Consider the following 19,035-nt stretch of genomic DNA (forward strand, 5'->3'; position numbering starts at 1 on the left):
GTTTTGCCTAGAGGGATTCTCTATGTTTTGAATCTAATTACCCTGTAAGGTATCTACCATCCTGATTTTACAGAGGTGATTTCTTTACTTCTGTTTACTTTTATTTCTATTAAAAGTCTTCTTGTAAGAAAACTGAATGCTTTTTCATTGTTCTCAGATCCAAGGGTTTGGGTCTGTGGTCACCTATGCAAATTGGTGAGGATTTTTACCAAACCTTTCCCAGGAAGTGGGGTGCAAGGGTTGGGAGGATTTTGGGGGGAAGACGTGTCCAAACTACGTTTCCCAGTAAACCCAGTTAGAATTTGGTGGTGGCAGTGGATATTCCAAGGACAAAGGATAAAATTAATTTGTACCTTGGGGAAGTTTTAACCTGAGCTGCTAAAAGTAAGCTTAGGAGGTTTTCATGCAGGTCCCCACATCTGTACCCTAGAGTTCAGAATGGGGGAGGAACCTTGACAATGTCACAAAAGTTACCTTGAAAAAAATCAGAACTAAATTGGTCTATAATGTCTGAAGTGCTACTGCTTCGAGTTAGTTGCTGGTCCTGGTCTGCAAAGAGGCCACTCGACTCTGGTCCTGTTGTATTTTCTGATTGTTGAGCTTCTTCAACTTCTGCAGATTTCAATTAAAATAAAATGTGTTACAAGGATTCTAAAACTCTTTGCACATTTACTACACACTAACAAAACAAAGTCAGGTGAAAAGATGAACAAGCTAAATATTTAAAACACATAGAAATTATGAGAATAAAATGAAAAATTTCAATTTTAGTTACCAAATGCTCTCCACAACTGAAAAAAAATTCATTAAAAAAATGTATTCCAGCAGCAGAATTAGGAAGAGGTTCAGAGAAGGGAAATTCAAATTATTAGAGTCACAGAGTGGGTGCTGAGGGCCAGAGGTATGTGGGGTTTTTGTCTCACATGGAGAGAGATTAAAAAGACTTAAGACTGTTTAGTCTAGAAAGGAAAAGGGTGAGAGAAGATATATAAATTAATTAACAGTATAAAGAAGACTAATTTGGTGTTCCTATTTACTTTTCTCATAATAAAGGAAAAAGAGGAAACTTAAAAAGTCAACAAATTCAAAATGAATAAAAATAATATATATATGTTTAATAAACATCTTGCATAACTCTCCAATGGGACTCACTTCTAAGGGATTTGATTCAGAAAAACAGATTAGTAAGTCTCAAGCAGTATTAGACATTCATAACAATAAGTAGGGGGCAGGTAAAATCTAGGGGCAGAACGTTCTCCCCATTCCAACTGACTCCCTCATAGCCTATTCACTTAGTTATACCTTCCTCAATCATCCAGCATTCATCACTGGCACAGACTGGACACTGAACTAAATGGACCATTGGTTTGTTCACGTGTTGCAACTCAGACTTAGGTGCCTCCATAGACATACAGGAGGGGGATCACCTTTCCTGCATTCCTTAGAATGTGCACAGAAAGCTGGATCTTTTCCTGCCGACTGATGAGATTTGCAAGTTGGGAGAAGAATAGGAGATATAAGGAGCAGCACACTGGGGGGGTGAGGGGGGGGTCCCTGTCCTTCCAGTGGATCGTCTCACATCCATAAGAGCAATACCTGCACGCCTTAGGAGGTACACAGGAGGTCCACTCTGCAGGTATTAGCAAATTTATACCCCTCCCCCTTCCCTAAACTCCCTACATGCAGGTGCTAGAAGGAATGTGAGGTTCTGTTATTTGCCTTATAAGATAGGTGGGCAGAGCTTAGAAATATCCAGTGTCCTGTGAGGCATAGCTTCCTCTTCAGTGGCCAACCAAATCTTCCTAACCTTAGAAAACTTGTTCTTTCTTGATGAGCAAAATCTGAAACATTAGTAACCTGACAGGCCTAATGAGATTGTCAGTCTTTGGACAGTTCTATCTGGGCTGATGACCCTGAGGGCCATGAAAATCTGCCAAACCTAATAAAACCATTCTCGCCCACCAGAATCCTTAAGGGATCCCAATTAACCTATTAAGGCTTATGAACGATTGGACCCCTCTATAAGTCTACTAAGGCATGTTAGAAAATCCTCAGCAAGTGTCCCAAGGCTATTAGCAGGGTTAGTTAAGTATAAGCAATAGTCTCTGCCTTGGTGGGGACTGGATAGAGTTTTTAGCATGTTAAAAATTTTAATTTACCTATTTATTTATTTAACTGCCTCAACGACAACATTAACTTGGTTCAGGTTTATGTTGCAAGGAAATTTGTTTTGCTTGTTGTGCATTACCAATTTCAGAAACTCTGTTTAATATATATATTAAATATACAAAAAGAAAAAAGTTTAGAGATTTAAAGCATTTTTAAAAATTATGTAAACCATAACTAACACACTTTCTCTCTCATTCCTTCTCTCTTTATAAGACAGCAAAATCCCTTACTTGACAGTTTCTTATAGGATATCAAATATGCTTGATGGGAAAAATGGAGACTCAGTTTTAAGTTTTAGCTCTTGGGTTTAGGTATTAAAGTCTGATCCTGTTTCTTCATAAGATAGAACAAGACAAGCACACAAAGGTGAAGAAAGAAAACGCAGCAAAATTCAGCATCTGTCTCTGTTTGCAGCTGTAATTCATTTGCTGCAAAAGTAACATGAGTAGCACACAATCTTATTAGCCTCTTCAGGATCTGGCAAAACAATTACCAGAATTGGACTACAGTATCTTTTTATCTTGCCTCTCTGGATACAGCAAAAGATTGCATGGTTTGATTTGTCCTGGCAGGTTAAGCTGAACTCTCATTAGACTGAAGTCAAACAGATAGAGAGAAGAGAGAAATATGAGGGGTCAAGTGGGGGAAAATGGAAACTAACACACAAGCAAAGGAGTGACAGCAGGAACTTTAGGTTCATATCTCAGGAGTTAGTCAGAACACAATTGTGGAGATGATTCTTTTTGACTAGTCAGAATTTCTCCCGGGATCAAGAAACAGAAGACCTAAGATTTTGATGGTAAAGTCGTGGGTCCTAGCATGTGGTAGGGACAGGCCTGGCAGTGATGCTAGTTAATGCTCCCTGCCACGCCTAAGCTAACAGTCAGCTCTTTCCTAGAAAATGTCCCAATGGTATAGCAAACATATCCTATCAAAAGGGACTCATCAGAACAAGTATCCAATGATTCACATATGCACTCTTCCTCTCTTCTTAAAAATGTTTTTAAGGTCTCTTGCTAGGGCAATTCCTTGGGAGCCTTGAAAATCCTACTCAGAATCTTAGTTCAGACAAATACAGATTACGCCATTGATTCCAAGCTCTGGTTTCTTCAAACAATGTTACATAACAAGCATATAAGTTACACTGAACTTTCCATCAGCTTTCAACTCACTGTGGGACAATTCAAGACCATCCCTGAGAATTCAACACAACTGTTCTCCACTCCCCCAACCCTTCCTTACTCCTCCACTATGCCTTTCAAACCTTTGTCTGTTGGCACCTTTGTTCTGCTGCCCCTCTTCATGCCTACCTCCTGCATATCTCCTAAAGTCTACATGAAGTGAACACCAAAGGCAGTCTGCAGAAGGGAGCAGTGGGGCTAGCAGGGGATTGTGGTGGGGACCAGAAAAAAAAGGAAGACATTCCCCTCTCCACACTCTCTGACCACCCCACCTTTGAGTGTTAGTTTATAAATGAATTGCCTGATTCACTTCAATTTTAATAGAAAATAGCCTAAATTTCACATTGATAAAACTCTATTAGTTGCTTTACATGTCGAGGCTTCTCAAAAGCAAGAATTTACATTTTTATTTAAAATAAAGCTTAGCTCTCTAGCAGTAATTTAATGGGTCTATTTTTAGTTCAATGAAGTGGTCAAGCTTGTCTCTTTCACCAACAGAAGTTCATCTAATAAAGATATTACCTGACCCTGCCAGTCTATATAATTAATGGGAAAGCAATTAAATTCAGATACATTTTAATTTAGTTACAAAGGAAGACATACCTAAATAAACTGTAGGTCAAGATAAATCCTTATGTTTAAGTGTATAAAACAGAATAGTTTGTGGGGCTCCAAACGTCTGAACAAAAACAGAAAAATGATACTGTCTAAGCCTTGTATGTTTAAATATTTTTTTGGTAATAAGAAGCATAGATAGAAAGATTTTTTGTTTCTGAAATCAGGATCCCCAGGAAAATGTCTTTAGAGGCAAACATTTACAATTAGCATTAACTTGTGTGACCTCATTGTTAGATTGACAGTGAATGGGATTTATTGTCAAAAAGCTGTGGCTAGCTGGATTTCTCCAGCATGATTTGTTTTGAAGCATTGGGCCCAACCATCCAAATAGCTTTGGGAATATTTTCCCTGAAACTACTCCAAAAAAGAAATATTTAAAAAGCTTTTGTTCTCCTCTTCCTCAAAATGGTGCCCCATTTTGACAGTAAGTACAGTTCCAGTAACCCAAAAATAAAAATCACTAGAATTATTTAAATATCAGAACTTACCATCCAAACAAAATTTGATAGTGAACATGAGATAACCTTATGATTAAAGAGGAAACATCTCCCAAGGACGACAGAATGCTGCTTTAACAACAGAAGTTGTTACTGATTAATTGTAAGGGAAGGAGAGAGAGAGAGCGCCGTGTAAACCATACTAACGCACAGTACTGTAGAATAATTAAAGAGACAGAAAAAGCCAGCAACAGCAGTTTAAAAAATATAAAGAACATTTAGATACAAGGTGGCTTTAAGTACAGTACCTGAAAGTCTGTGAGAGCAAGAAGTGTAAGAGATACCAGGTAAGAGAGAGCTCACAGTGTGAAGCAGAAGAGGTACACTTTTAGTGGCTGGCAAAGCCTCATAAAGATGAACACAGTTGCTGATAGACTGGCTTCGCTTAGCTTCCAGGGAAAAATAAAGTAATAATTATGTCAGAAGAACAGTAAAATATAGGGATTTTTCTAAGGTGATTCTTTAAGTGTCATGGCAAAATAAATGCAACACACATCTGAAACAGTTCTTTAACATAAATATTCAGAAATCCTACATAAAAATGAATTCCCATACAGTAAACGTTTGAATGTGTTGGAATAAAATTGCCACATAATAAATGTGCAATAATCAGCAGGGTCTTTTTTCTTTACAAGATTGTGAAATCTTACAATACCATATCTTCCCATAAATCCATTTTGTCAATTAACATACTGGTTATCTAACTAAATCTTACTCAGTAACTCTGTAAAATTATGATGTGCCACCACTCTAACCTATCCCAAACCTTTGTTTAATACTTAAGAATTTTAGAAAACAGAAGAGAAATATATCCAACTATGTGTGCATCTCAAAACTAAATGAATGGGAAATTTCTTCCTGGATCATTTCTTTTCTGTTATCTGTCTCTCTCAATTCGGAGATGTATGGGCTCCTCTCTGCAGTTCTGGAGGTGGTTCAACATTGTAACACAGTCTGTGCAGGAGATGCCCCTTCTCTGGCTTGCCACCAGATAATTCATTCCAATATTGTGTACAAACTCTGAAAATATAACATGCAACATTAACTTCAAAGCCAATCAGTAAACTATGTATAGCGGCCCACGAATTGTAAATATAAAAATTAAATTTTGTCCCTTGGCTAAGAAGCCATGTAGGGAAGGTAGAAATGTGGAAGACGCTGCTAGTAAAAAGGAAATGATCTGTTAAGAAATTTCCCATTCTGCAGCCCCAGCTTCTCCACAATTCTGAGGTGTATGGGAAGTAGCAACCAGTGAACATAAGTAGAGAGGGATAAAGAAATAGACTGAGATAGGGAAAGTTTCCCCCTGAAATTAAGTATCAAACTGGCAAGCTGTTTGTGGACCATCGCACGCAACATGACGTAAAGCAAGTCTGCAGAGGATAGCAAGTCCATATTCTAGTATCTAACAAAGGTGTTAACAGAGGATCTTGTTGCTGCCCTGCAGATTTCCTCAGTGGAAGCAAAAGCTTTTTTCTGTTCATGATGTCACCAAAGACCTTGTGGAGTACGCCTTGATTCCATCAGGAAAAGGTTCACATGATTCATTGTATGACTCTGTGATGCATAATTTGATCGTCCAAAGTCCATTTTTGGCACTTCTGATTAAAGAAGATAAAGAGCCTGACCTCCTTGTTAATTTGATGCTCATGAAGTATATTTTTAGTGCTCTAAGAGCATCTAGATTCTGCCATAGCCTAAATTGTAGGTCAAGGGAAAAAGATGGGAGGACAATTTCCTGCAATGCACGGAAAGAGGAGTTCACCTTTGGTAAAAAAGCATCTAGATTCTGATATCACAGCAGTCATACAGCATATTCTTGCATGCCTCAGAATCATGTACAACGTCTGTCCCCACTTTGATATTTATTTAAATTTATACACAAAATAAAAAGGAGCATCCATTCAACGCTCCAGGTTCCCCTGTCATAAATTACAAAAACATTAAACTGCCCACAGAACACCTTCAGCACTAGAATCTCAACCTTATGCCAGCACTCCTTATGGGTTCTGCTGGGTTAGAAAATCATCCAACTCAAGGAGAATTTTTCCTCTGCTGACAGCCATGGTGCAGAGCACTGACTGTCAATTTTGGGGGGCTGCTTGCCACCTGGCTCTGCCCCCCTCCACCCCTTCTCCCAAGGCCCCACCTCACCTCTTCCCACTCCGCCTCTTCCTGCCCCTGCTCCGCCCTGCATCTTCCCACTCCCATTCCGACCCCTCCCCCGAGCATGCCCCGCTCTCGTTCCCCACCCCCAGCACCTCCTGCATGCTGCTGAACAGCTGATCATGGTGGGCGGGAGGTGCTGGGAGGGAGGGGGAGGAGCTGATCAGCGGGGCCAACAGTGGGTGGTGAGCACCAACTATTTTTTCTCCATGGGTGCTCCAGCCCCGGAGCACCCAAGGAGTCGGCCTATGCCGTGGTGACATTCAGAACAATCCCTCCTCCTCCACAACTGCATCTATGCATATAGGAACAGTCCCCCCACTCCATGAAGCTCTTGCAACTAACCTCCAGTGCAGCCAAACAGTAGAAAATTATACTAATGATTTTGTTTAAAATTTTGGCAACTGAGGCTTCAACTTCCAACTGGCCATTATAATGCACTGCAGCATTAACCTCCAGCCCTCTCCTGGACAGTTCAAATATATTATGTTCATTATTCCTTTAAGGAACTAACAAACAACAAGGCACCACCTTACATGGAGTTACCCAGTCACAATAACTTGATAAAACAGCAAAACAAATTTACTAACTGAGTACAAGCAATGAGACATAAGAGTCAGAAATGGTCACAAGAAAAATAAAGATAAAACGCTTTCTAGTGCCTAACTTGAACTATATTAAATTTAAAGGAAAATTTCTCACCACGTCTCCAGCAGCATTACTGACTAAGTACTTCAGGTCAGGACCGCTCCCCCACAGTCCAACAGCTGCTTCTTTTGTCTTCTAAGGTGCAAAGAGTGAGGAAAGGGAGGGAGGGAGAGGTGTCTTGGGTTGTTTACCCCTTCTTTTTATAGTGTCAGTCCCTCTTTTAAAAGCATTTCCAGCTGAGAACCAAGAGACAGGGAATCTGGTGGAGGAAGGAGACCTCATGCTATTTCTTTGCTAAGATGCAGATCTCTTTGTCCCTGTCCCCGTCCTTGCCAAAGAATGGCCACTTGATAGGTGGTGGCCCACCAGCTTTGTTGACACGTGGATGGGGCATCAGCGTACCTTTTGTCTTTGAGAAACTGGTTTAGCTACTCCTGAGACTTGTCTGGGAAACACACTTCAGCCATGATTTCAGATTATATGAATAAATTTACATATAATGTTGCTACATGCATTTTACCATGATATTACTGCTCAGCAAGTTATGAGTTTTCAAAAGATACCTCACAAGGCATGCCCTGTACAAAGATTATTACTTCAGGTGCAGGGTGTGAATCCAGGAGTGCATTCCACCACACTTCCCCCCCTTATAAAACTGCAGTAGGCTTAGCCAAGAAAAAAATATTTTGCACAAGGCTGCAAGAATTCAATCAGAATGTGAATCAAACATCTCACACTCAAAGCGAGATTCATACCCTTAGACAGAAAACTACTTGCTTGCCACCAAGTAGTCTTTCCTTACTAAGGACAGGGAATGTTTCTGGTCTGAGTGACCATACTCAAGAGTTAAAAATTTCTGTGTCGAGTATCCTAACTCTTATCTTCAGTGGGATCTTTTGGAAGGAAGTCGCTTTGTAAAGGTGTGACTGTCTTTCACTGGTAGAGCTAATGTTGCACCAACCTTAGTTTCCCCAAACACATTAAATTTCCATATATTCTTATAAAATATTTTAGTGTAAAACATTTAGTTTCAATGAGAAGACCCCTTTCAGATCTTACGACATCCTCAGCTCAGGAGACGAAAAGCAGAATTAGAAGCTGAAATGAAGTCACTACCACACAAAAATGAATAAAAGGAAATGTTATTCATCCTATGCAGTAACTGTATTTCTTCAAGGTGTGTCCCTCTGTGTGCGCTGCACTCTAGGTGTGCACGTGCCTCTTGAGCCCCCAATTGGAGATTTCTAGCTAGCAGTCCCTGTTTGGTCCACACACTCACCCTATGTCTCATCGTGGTAGATACCAAGCTTATATAGGGGTGCATGGGTGAACTGCACTCAGTTCCTTCTCTACTCTGTCATCATCCAAAGAATTACTGAAGGAGAGGGAAAGGAGGGCAGGTAATGAAGAACCCACACACTTCAAAGAACTACAGTTACTGTACAGGTGAGTAACATTTCCTTTTTTCTTTTAGCAGTGGCTCTGTGACTTCTAAGCGATATCCTCAGAAGGAGGAGAAGGCGGGGGTAGGGGGGCGGTTGCCTTTGGAACGGGTTCTAGAACTGAAGATAGTACCACAGAGCCAGGTGCCACATTGGATTTGATGGCATGGAGTGGGGTGTAATGCTCTGAAAACGTATAGACTGAAGATCAGGTAGCAACTCTACATATCTCAGAAATTGGGACATTCTTCAGAAATCCACTGTATGTCACTTGCAATCTGGTTGAATGAGCTCTCACACCCCTGGGGGGCTGAGCACCTGCAGATTGGTAACAGGTGTAAGATACAACCCAATATCCATTTTAAAAGTCTTTGGGCAGACCTTTGGGCCTTAGATCTAGGGATTTAGTATATGAAGCGTCTAGGTGATCTCCTAAACCACTTAGTCCTATTCAAGTAGAAGGCTAAATCCTTTCCAACATCCAGGATATGGAATTGTGAGGTTTCAGAAGGACAGACTGGTTAAGATGAAAATCCAATGTAACCTCAGGTAGGATCCTGGGAGTTAGATGTAAAGAGATTTTATCATGAAAGAAATGGTATAGAGGGAATCTGCTCCAAAGCTCCAATCTCCCTACCCTATGAGCCAATGTGATAGCAACTACGAAGACCGTCTTCATAGATAAAAGAAGAATGGAAAAGGTAACTATTGGTTCAAATGGGGATCTCGTGAGGTGGTTGAGAACCAGATTGAGGTTCCAAGAAGGAGTGTGGTTTCTAATGTGGGGAAAGAGATTATGCAGACCCTTAATAAATCTGGATGATACTGGGTGAGCAAAAATGGAGAATCCCTCCATCGGGGGATGGAAGGCTGATACAGGAGCCAGGTGAACCTTGACTGAGCTGATGAATAATCTGGATGTCTTCAGATTCAGCAAGTAATCCAAGATGAAGGAAAGGGGAACCAATTCAGATCACAGGTAGCAACAACCGCAGCAGTGGATGCATCTCTTCCGTTTCTGCAGGTAAGCAGTGCAGGCAGACTTCATTCTGCTGTGTAATAACAGCTGCTGCACCTCTCTGGAGCAGGAAACCTCTATTTATGAGAACCTCCAGGAGCCAGGCTCTGAGATGTAGAACCACCAAGTTGGGGTGAATCATGTGACCCACATTCTGAGACAGGAGATGGGGAACTTGATCAGTGGTTGTACTCAGAGCTAAAGCAGGTAATGGTACCAAGGTTGTCTCAGTCAGGTAGGTACTTTGAAAAGAACTCCGGCCTTGGCTGGCCTGCCTGATCCTGTTAATCAACCTTGGAATTAGGGGCATCAGAGAACAGACTCCTCTTCCATGGAAAAAGAAGGGTGTCCCCCAGGAAGCAATGACTCAGACCTCCCCTTAAACAGAAGAGAGAATACTTCCTGTTCTTGGAGGTGGCATAAAAATCAATCTCTGGCTGTCCCCATCTCCGGAATATGTCCTGGAGGACCTGCGGGTCCAGCTCCCATTTGTAGTCATGGGAGAAGTGTCTGCTGAGCGCATCGGCAGTGGTGTTCTGGATGCCTTTAAGGTAAGCTGCTGAAATCTGGATGTGGTCTCTTCATCTGGCTCAGAGGGCAATTGCAGGAAACGCTCCATTGCCAACAAGTCTAAGCCTTATCTCCCTGTTCTTCCTAGACTTCCTGGACTTAAGGACTAAACAAAAGGAGCACTTCTGGGAGATATAGGACTCTCCCAAACAACGGAGCCACCTGGAGTCTCCATCGCTCACTGGCATAGTCTCCCGGCAGGAGAGGCAACATTTGAAGCCTGGCAAACCAGGCACACCCTACCAGAGAAGACAAGTCTCCCTGAGGAAGAGAGAAAACAGTCCTCTCACCAAAACTAAATATACTAAACTAACTTGCATAGCAAAAGTAAAGAGAAAGGCCAAGTATGCTCTAGGCAGGCACACTACTGTTTTGTGTCAGGCCGAGGCTGTAGAGAAAGAACTGAGGGCTGTTCTTCCACACACTCCTCTATAGCCTCAGAGTCTGCCACAAGGAGGCATAGGGCACATGCGCAGGATGAACAGGCATAACTAGCTAGAAATCGTCAATCAAGGGCTCGAGTGGCGCATGCGCACCTGGAATGGAGCACTAATAGGGACACTACTTGACGAAGAAACTGAAGTTATAACAAAGTGGTTAGGAGAAACTGAACCACCAACTTGTTTCTATTATGAAAGACTGAATTTCTGGTGATCTGACCAGGAGGGCAGGGCCTAGTCCTGGAGCCTCCAGCAACAACGTTTGACTGTCTCCAAATTCAACAATGAGCTACCCGTTTGTTATGAATGAGGAGAGAAGCTGTGAAAAGGAATATCCCTCACTCAAAAGCGGTAATGAACATCTGCTGTGGCTGCTGCTTGATGGCCCATTGAACTGGAATGAGCGGCACTTGTAACCATCATATCAGAGAAAGACAATCTACTATCTGAAGCTCAAAACCAGGCTGCTGGAGTGTTTGAAAACCCTGTATTCTCTTCTGCATCTCAGGACTCAGGGACACTCTTCCATCAGCCTCATTCCCTGACCTGCTCTCACTTTCCTCTTATTTTTCTCATTTTCTCTCTCTTTCTTTATAGAACAAACAAGAGAAAAAAGAAACTGGTGAACACCGAGCTACTGTATATACATATTGAACTACCGTACATATTTATTTGGCCATATTTTCAAAAGTGCTGGGAACTCAGCACTGCTGAAAATCAGGTAACTTATTCGGGCACCTAAAATACGGATTTAAGAGCTTAATTTGGGTACCCATTTTTTAAAACTTGCCATTATGCACAGTGCTACAGATGTATATTTCACTTTAGAGAAATCACAAAACAAATTTTAAAAAGGTCTCTATATCGAGAAAGTGTAAGATGTAATAAAGTATACAAAGGGATATAGATATGGATGTTAAGTACAACTAAATACAAAGAATTCTTATCCTGGTTAGCTTTATCAGATAATGATGATCATTTTTAAAAAATTGACATTTTAGAATTATTAAAATAAAAATCTCTTATTAGGTTGTAAAAGTGATAGACTATGCCATAACTATTTATTAACTGTTTGATATTTTTACAGTTATAAAAATACAATATTTTGTGGAAAATGGCTTAGTCTTGCAGCTCTTTTTCATTGATTGTAGTAAGAGAATTCCTCAATAATAGGAGGTATTATATATTTCCTAGTATTCTGTAAACCTCTCATTAATTTACTTGCTTAATTTACAGGTACTAGAACTGTTTAATGAAACTTCAAAGTATTTCTACACCTCCATATAATATTTACCAAATACTAAATCATGTAGTCCAGAATTTAGTATACACATAAAAGAACCTATTCATAATGAATACACTAAAATATTTTCATCCAGAATCCTTCACCAAAAAAATCCAAGGGTGTTTTACAATTCAGATCTGGTAAAAGCAGCAAGGTGGAAGAAAAAGATTATTGTGAACACATACAGTTTTAAAGCCAGAAAATACAATATCTTAATACTACACTAACAGGATTATTTTGCACAGCATATATGTAAACATCAGCAAGACATGATAATCTGGGTATTTGTACCAGTGCTTGAAAGTCTGAGAAAAGTTTTAAGGAATGAAGCCAAAGTGTCTTGATTCACTCGTGAATGCTGAATTTTCCTGGGAACAGTGGCCTGTGATGACGTGAGTTATTGCTTTTATAAAAAATTACTCTAAATATCTGAAAGGTAGTCATGCTGGCTAAAAAGTCCCAGCTTTTACAAATACATTAGTATAGTATATCTATATAGTTTACAATACTTAGCCAATCATTCTTTATTATCTAGCCCATTTAATAAAAAAAACCACACTCAACAAAATATTAAATCATTGTGTCCTAACCTCAGTAATCAATAAATCTCTCCTATTTTATATAATCATAGTATGTTTGACAAAAAGGATTCCTGACGTAAATAAAACTGACCTCTCTTTCTAGGTATAAGAAAAGTGAAGAAAAAGATTTAGAGACAGATTTGCAAACATTTATTCCTAATTAAAAGTCACGAGAGGAGATTTTAAAATAATTTCAGTTTTATAAATGTTGATCTTGCAATTTATAATTAAGATGTTAAAGCAGCCAGTGCCTAACCTGTTGCTCTCTGTCGGACTATGTTTCTTGCTTTCTCAATTCCGGGTGCTCCAGAGGTAGTAGCACTCCTGAATCTCATTGGTTCCGCAACTTCAGGATGACTTCTCCAGCTTAATGAAAACGATCGTCCCATTGTAGTTGTCTTTTGAGGATCTGAGATGCCACCTTTGAGATAGAGCAAGCAAAAGCAACATCAATCTAGAATCATTTACAATTAATGCTATGCTTATTTCATACTACATAGAGTTAAGTGTTTCTACAAAAAGGAACTAAAATGGGACAAGTTTTAAACCTATTATTTTTGGCAGAAAAATATTATTCAAAATAATTTAAGAGATGCCAACTAGGAAGAAGTTGTCCCACAAAGCTCATGTATTACAATTCCTCCCATTGTTTCTTCTTTCTATTCATTTTTTCAAATAACATAGTTATTTGTCACTTGACCAGAACCCAAAGTGTCAGGACTTAATCAAGAGTCAAAATAGGTTTTTACAATAACACCGTACTGTACCGAGTATTCCTTGATTTAAATTCAAGAATCAAGTCACTGGCATTGAGAGTCCACCTTGCTCCACCTATTAGACATCCTGAAAATCAGGGAGTCGAAGTGTTAAGTTTAATCTATGACCAAATCTAAAAATAAGGGTGCTAAAAGTTGAGAACCTGAGAAAACAAACTGATTTCAATGGGTGCTGCTGGGTGCTTGGCATTTTTGAAAATCAGGCCACTTATTTAGATGTCTAACTTTAGACACCCCCTTTTTAATAATTTTGGTCTACATGCTTCTAAATCCTATTCCTTTTATGGAGGTAGTAGAGAAAACTAAACTCATCACTAGACCTAAAAGCTTGTTAGTTACTTTTTCTGAATCTCAGATTATTCATGGTCAGCACCCAGGGATGGCCTTTGGGAGTTGTGAAATTGGACCTCTAATTTTTGAGGGAAATCCTAGAACAAATAAGGACGTGAGGTAAGGGATGGACAGTGCTCTCATTAATCGTGTAAGGTCAATGCAAGCTTCTCTGTGGGTAACAGCCTGCAGTTGAACTAGCTCATGTGCTGAGCTACCAGTGAGGCTTCTGCCCACAACCGGTGACATTTCAGTCGAGTTAGGAGCAGCAACCTAGTAAAGCAGATAGTAAATACGTAAGTGAGAGCAAGGGATTCCTGTGTTTTAATCCTGGTTCTAATATTAACTCTCTATATTGTCTTGGGCAAACCTTAGGGATGAAATTCTGTGCTGTACCTCTAAGACACAATACAGACCTTGCAGCCCAGAGGGAGGAGATGCTAAGATGACTAAGTCACCTTTCCACCCTCCTGATCCTGAGTTGCTTCAGAGGCTAGAGAGGCCTCTGGTGTAACTTGGACAACCCTAGGGGTCTGCCTAAATTATGGCAACTTCCTGTGACTACCGTATGGGCAAAAAGAATAGGAGTACTTGTGGCACCTTAGAGACTAACCAGTTTATTTGAGCATAAGCTTTTGTGAGCTACACCCCACTTCATCACTGCAGCACTGTATCCCTGCCCCCATAAAACATGCTCCTCCTGGTGTCAGCCCTGACCCCTGGCTTGTGAGGAAGTCCTTGCAGGACAGCCTTAAGGCTATCTTGCACAGTGCCTTTGCCAGGTGAATAGCCTCCTGGCCAGTTATAGTCTATAAGACCCTCTATGCTGCTCTAGCCCTTTTACCCAGCATAAGAGGGTTGGTGCAGGGAAAAGGCTCTCACCTTGGGTCTTTTTGCCTTAGTTTTCCCACCTGTAAAATGGGAATTACATTTATCTACCTCACAGCGCTCTATCCATGTTCACTAAGATAATTCAATTAGTTAATTATTGTAAATTGCTGTGAAAGTGGTGCTAAGATTCACAAGACTGCACACAAAATCCTCCACTGGCCCCCAGACTCTTACTTAAACAGGTTTATTAAAATAAAATGCAATTATATGAAAAAGGATTTCTAGTGTTGGTGGCTATGCGCAGATTGCAGCACAAGCAGCTGTGCTCCATTCCTACTACTGCAGCAGAGACTGGTGTTGAACCCCTAAGCATCCATCTACATTTTTAAAAAAGTTTATAAAAACCGATCAGTATAAGTATCTTACTAATGCAGATGCTCGATTTTTTGCATGTAATAATACTAAGTAAAGTAAAATGGAGTGCATTTTTTCAAATGAATCTTTACAATGTGTAAAGAACCATAATGTTTACATTTGAAAATCTAATATGGTCCAACTAAGTTTGAGTATCTTAACTTATTTAACATAAAATACACTGAAGAAGAGAGACTTTACCTTTGCCTCTTTGTTTTTTTTCCTTTTGCTCACTTAGTTTATCCAGTGGTAAGTTTGTCATTTCAACTCCATATACCATTCTTGCTAACACCACCGTTAGAGAATCCATGATGTTGGCCCATTCAGTTATCAGCTCCTCCCAGTCAGTAAGGGAAGACAGTATGCTGAGCAGCTCATCCCAGAGTTCTCGAGAAATGTAAACACTCAGATTTGCTCGGATCCAAGCCACAATAAGAGTCTGGGAAATAGAAAAGCAATGACATTTTGTACATTTCTAAAAAGCACAGAATTAAAAAATTTGAAAATGTATGTCCAAAGACCAAGAGAATTTAGACTTTTGTAACAGCTTTTCATATTTTTAATTTTCAGTCACTAAAATGAATTGTCTTTCTTTCCTTCTGTTATTCTTTACTTTCAGAATTTGCCACTTCCTGAGGCTGTTACTGAAAAATTATCAAGAACTACAAACAGAAATCATGGTTTCATGGGAGTTAAATGAGTTTAGCATCTAACAAGAAAAGAACTATAAAATAGGACCCCGTGTATAAAGAGACAAAATTCTGCAACAGTAATGCCCCCCTATTTCAGCAGCACATCAGGACTTAATTCTGCGTGGGAGAGGGGGACGATCAGGACTTCTGGCCATGGAATGGAAAGGAATAGCTCCTCTCCCACCCCCTCTAGGGGTTTTCTTTCACTTGATTCTACCTTCCTTCCCCTGCTTCTACAAGAAAGGAGATGGCCCTGTCTTTCTTTCCTCACCACCAGAGCTGAAGAGCTGGCTGGTACTGTAACAGTACGGATACAGGGCACTAAGAGCTGAGGAGAGTACTAGTAATTCAGGTTTAGCAGTCACCACAAGATCACTTAGTCCTGAAAATAATGTGGGTGCCAGGAATATTAGTGCTGGGAGAACCAACAGGGTTGGCACTGGAGCTGAGGAGAATACGTCATCAGCACTGTGTGAGGTGATGTCAGTACCAACAGATTGGTATCGGTGACGTGCAGAACATTGTCTCAAAGGCTACCAAGTGTTCTCAGTGATGGGTTTTTGCCAAGGTGTCAGAGGGACTCAATTTGGACCTTTTGGCTGAGAGATGAGGAGATTTATGCCCCGTTTTACTAGGTTCCAGTAAGGGTAACCTAGGCCTGCACTCACTGTGGAAATAACATTCGTTCCTACCCCTTTCAGATAACTGAGTGGAGGAGGACTTAGCTTCCCTACTCCTCTGATTGTAGAAGGGTCTGAACTTTTTTATGAACTGTGAGCCTTGGGGTCTTGGATCTGAGCTGCCACTTCCAGGAGCACTAACTGTGGACACCTATTCAGGCCTGGTAGGCACGTTTTCTCTGGTTCTGAGGAGACTCTCATAGAGCACTCCTAACTTGTGTGTCCTCCTGGAGAAGGAATGACAGATTGAGCATTTATCAGACATTTGCCTCTCTCTAAGAAAGGCCCCTCAAATGCCCATCATTAAGTGGAATAGCTGCATCACAGGAGGGACAAGTTTTAGCCTTCTTTGTATCTCCCCCTTCCATCGGAAGGCATAAAGGGCAATGGCACCCAGGGCACAGGATTGGCCTCAATGGACACTTCTGACCAAAAGAATTTGATGAAGTGTGTGTGGGGAGCATGCACACCAGAAGTGGAATACACATGCACAGTCACTCAAAGAAGAAAAGATGAATAATTACTTAAGATTTCAAGTAAATTATTCCATTTAAAGAAAAGGAGTACTTGTGGCACCTTAGAGACTAACAAATTTATTTGAGCATAAGCTTTCGTGAGCTACAGCTCACTTCATCGGATGCGTTCAGTGGAAAATACAGTGGGGAGATTTATATACATAGAGAACATGAAACAATGGGTGTTACCATACACACTGTAACCAAAGTGATCACTTAAGGTGAGCTATTACCAGCAGGAGAGTGGGGGGGGAAGAGGGGATAAACATGGGGAAACAGTTTTACTTTGTGTAAGGCACCATCCACTGCCAGTCTCTATTCAAGCCTAAGTTAATTGTATCCAGTTTGCAAATTAATTCCAATTCAGCAGTCTCTCGTTGGAGTCTGTTTTTGAAGTCTTTTTGTTGAAGAATTGCCACTTTTAGGTCTATAATCGAGTGACCAGAGAGATTGAAGTGTTCTCCGATTGGTTTATGAATGTTATAATTCTTGACGTCTGATTTGTGTCCATTTATTCTTTTACATAGAGACTGTCCAGTTTGACCAATGTTCACGGCAGCGGGGCATTGCTGGCACATGATGGCATATATCACATTGGTAGATGTGCAGGTGAACGAGCCTCTGATAGTGTGACTGATGTGATTAGGCCCTATGATGGCGTCACCTGAATAGATATGCGGACACAGTTGGCAACGGGCTTTGTTGCAAGGATAGGTTCCTGGGTTAGTGGTTCTGTTGTGTGGTTGCTGGTGAGTATTTGCTTCAGGTTGGGAGGCTTTCTGTAAGCAAGGACTGGCCTGTCTCCCAAGATCTGTGAGAGTGATGGGTCAATCTCTCTGGTCACTCGATTAGAGACCTAAAAGTGACAATTCTTCAACAAAAAAACTTCAAAAACAGACTCCAACGAGAGACTGCTGAATTGGAATTAATTTGCAAACTCGATATAATTAACTTAGGCTTGAATAGAGACTGGGAATGGAAGGGTCATTACACAAAGTAAAACTATTTTTCCATGTTTATCCCCACCCCTACTGTTCCTCAGACGTTCTTGTAAACTGCTGGAGATGGCCCACCTTGATTATCACTACAAAAGGTTCCCCCCTGTAAGGGACTGCGGAAGACTTTGTTACGGCCTAGCCAGGGAACTTCCGCTTTCTTGAGGCCGCCCTGTCACTGTAGGACATGGGAAATCAGCTATCACCAGCTTTAGGCCAGTTCCGTCTGCCCTGCATGGCCCTTTGCCAGGTAGCAGAAAGCCCCTTTAGGAAAGTACCTAATTACATATTCATAAGCTGTTTCTGTGTAATGCTTATTATGGCTTGCTGTTTACCCCTGCGTCGGACTCCGTCCCAGGCAAAGCACTGATGTGCTGGGTTCTCCGCCTCCATGACAGCAATGCTTGGAGTCCCCGTTTCGGGTGTGTAACTAACCTTCAATAAATCCAATAACTCGCTGCTTAGCTGCGTGTGGGTCTCATTTTCCAGAGTACTTCTGCCGGCCTGCGGTGCTTCGAACACCTTGGCCCAGAACACCCCCCATACCCCCGCTCTCCTGTTGGTAACAGCTCACCTTAAGTGATCACTCTGGTTACAGTGTGTATGGTAACACCCATTGTTTCATGTTCTCTATGTATATAAATCTCCCCACTGTATTTTCCACTGAATGCATCCGATGAAGTGAGCTGTAGCTCACGAAAGCTTATGCTCAACTAAATTTGTTAGTCTCTAAGGTGCCACAAGTACTCCTTTTCTTTTTGCGAATACAGACTAACACGGCTGCTACTCTGGAACCTGTATTCCATTTAAGAAATCTAAATACAACATAAAAAATTAAAGGCTGCAGAAGCTAGTATGGCCCCAGCAACCTTTAACTCCAACATGGAACTTTTTTTAAAAATACAGTCATTTTAAAAAATTGCTATAAATTACATTTACATTAGAAATTAAATGCAGTTAAATGAAACTGACGTTCATACAACTGTACTGTTTTTCAGATGTGGCTCTACTGTGACATCAGCTAATAATTAGCAACCCTTGCTTTATTGCAGATATTAATTTAACTAGTTTGTGGAAAGTATAATTTGAAACAAAATTCTAATGGAAAAGCACAGCCTATGCAGAAAATGAACATATAATAGCCAGAAGGAGCTGCTAGAGATCCAACTTTTCAAAGCTGAGGATGC

The 19,035-nt window shown here is 40.7% G+C and overlaps 1 protein-coding gene across 5 annotated transcripts in view; it reads right to left on the bottom strand.

Moving 5' to 3' along the window:
- RALGAPA2 (Ral GTPase activating protein catalytic subunit alpha 2) overlaps positions 1 to 19,035 on the bottom strand; it is a 303,204-nt gene that overhangs the window by 208,466 nt on the left and 75,703 nt on the right. For 4 of the 5 annotated variants that reach the window (XR_007355571.2, XM_048842432.2, XM_048842434.2 and 1 more), the window contains exons 15-18: positions 15,168 to 15,405; positions 12,872 to 13,036; positions 4,714 to 4,854; positions 475 to 612 (exon numbers count right to left, since the gene is read on the bottom strand). Coding sequence is in view for 4 of the 5 variants with exons in the window: in XM_048842432.2 (XP_048698389.2) it covers positions 475 to 612; positions 4,714 to 4,854; positions 12,872 to 13,036; positions 15,168 to 15,405 (682 nt within the window). In the remaining variant the exon portion in view is untranslated. The remainder of the gene's footprint in view (positions 1 to 474; positions 613 to 4,713; positions 4,855 to 12,871; positions 13,037 to 15,167; positions 15,406 to 19,035) is intronic. The other variant, XM_048842433.2, reaches the window with a different exon arrangement.

Source organism: Caretta caretta, chromosome 3, assembly GCF_965140235.1.
Source record: "Caretta caretta isolate rCarCar2 chromosome 3, rCarCar1.hap1, whole genome shotgun sequence".
In the NCBI taxonomy this organism is placed as follows: Eukaryota; Metazoa; Chordata; order Testudines; family Cheloniidae; genus Caretta; species Caretta caretta.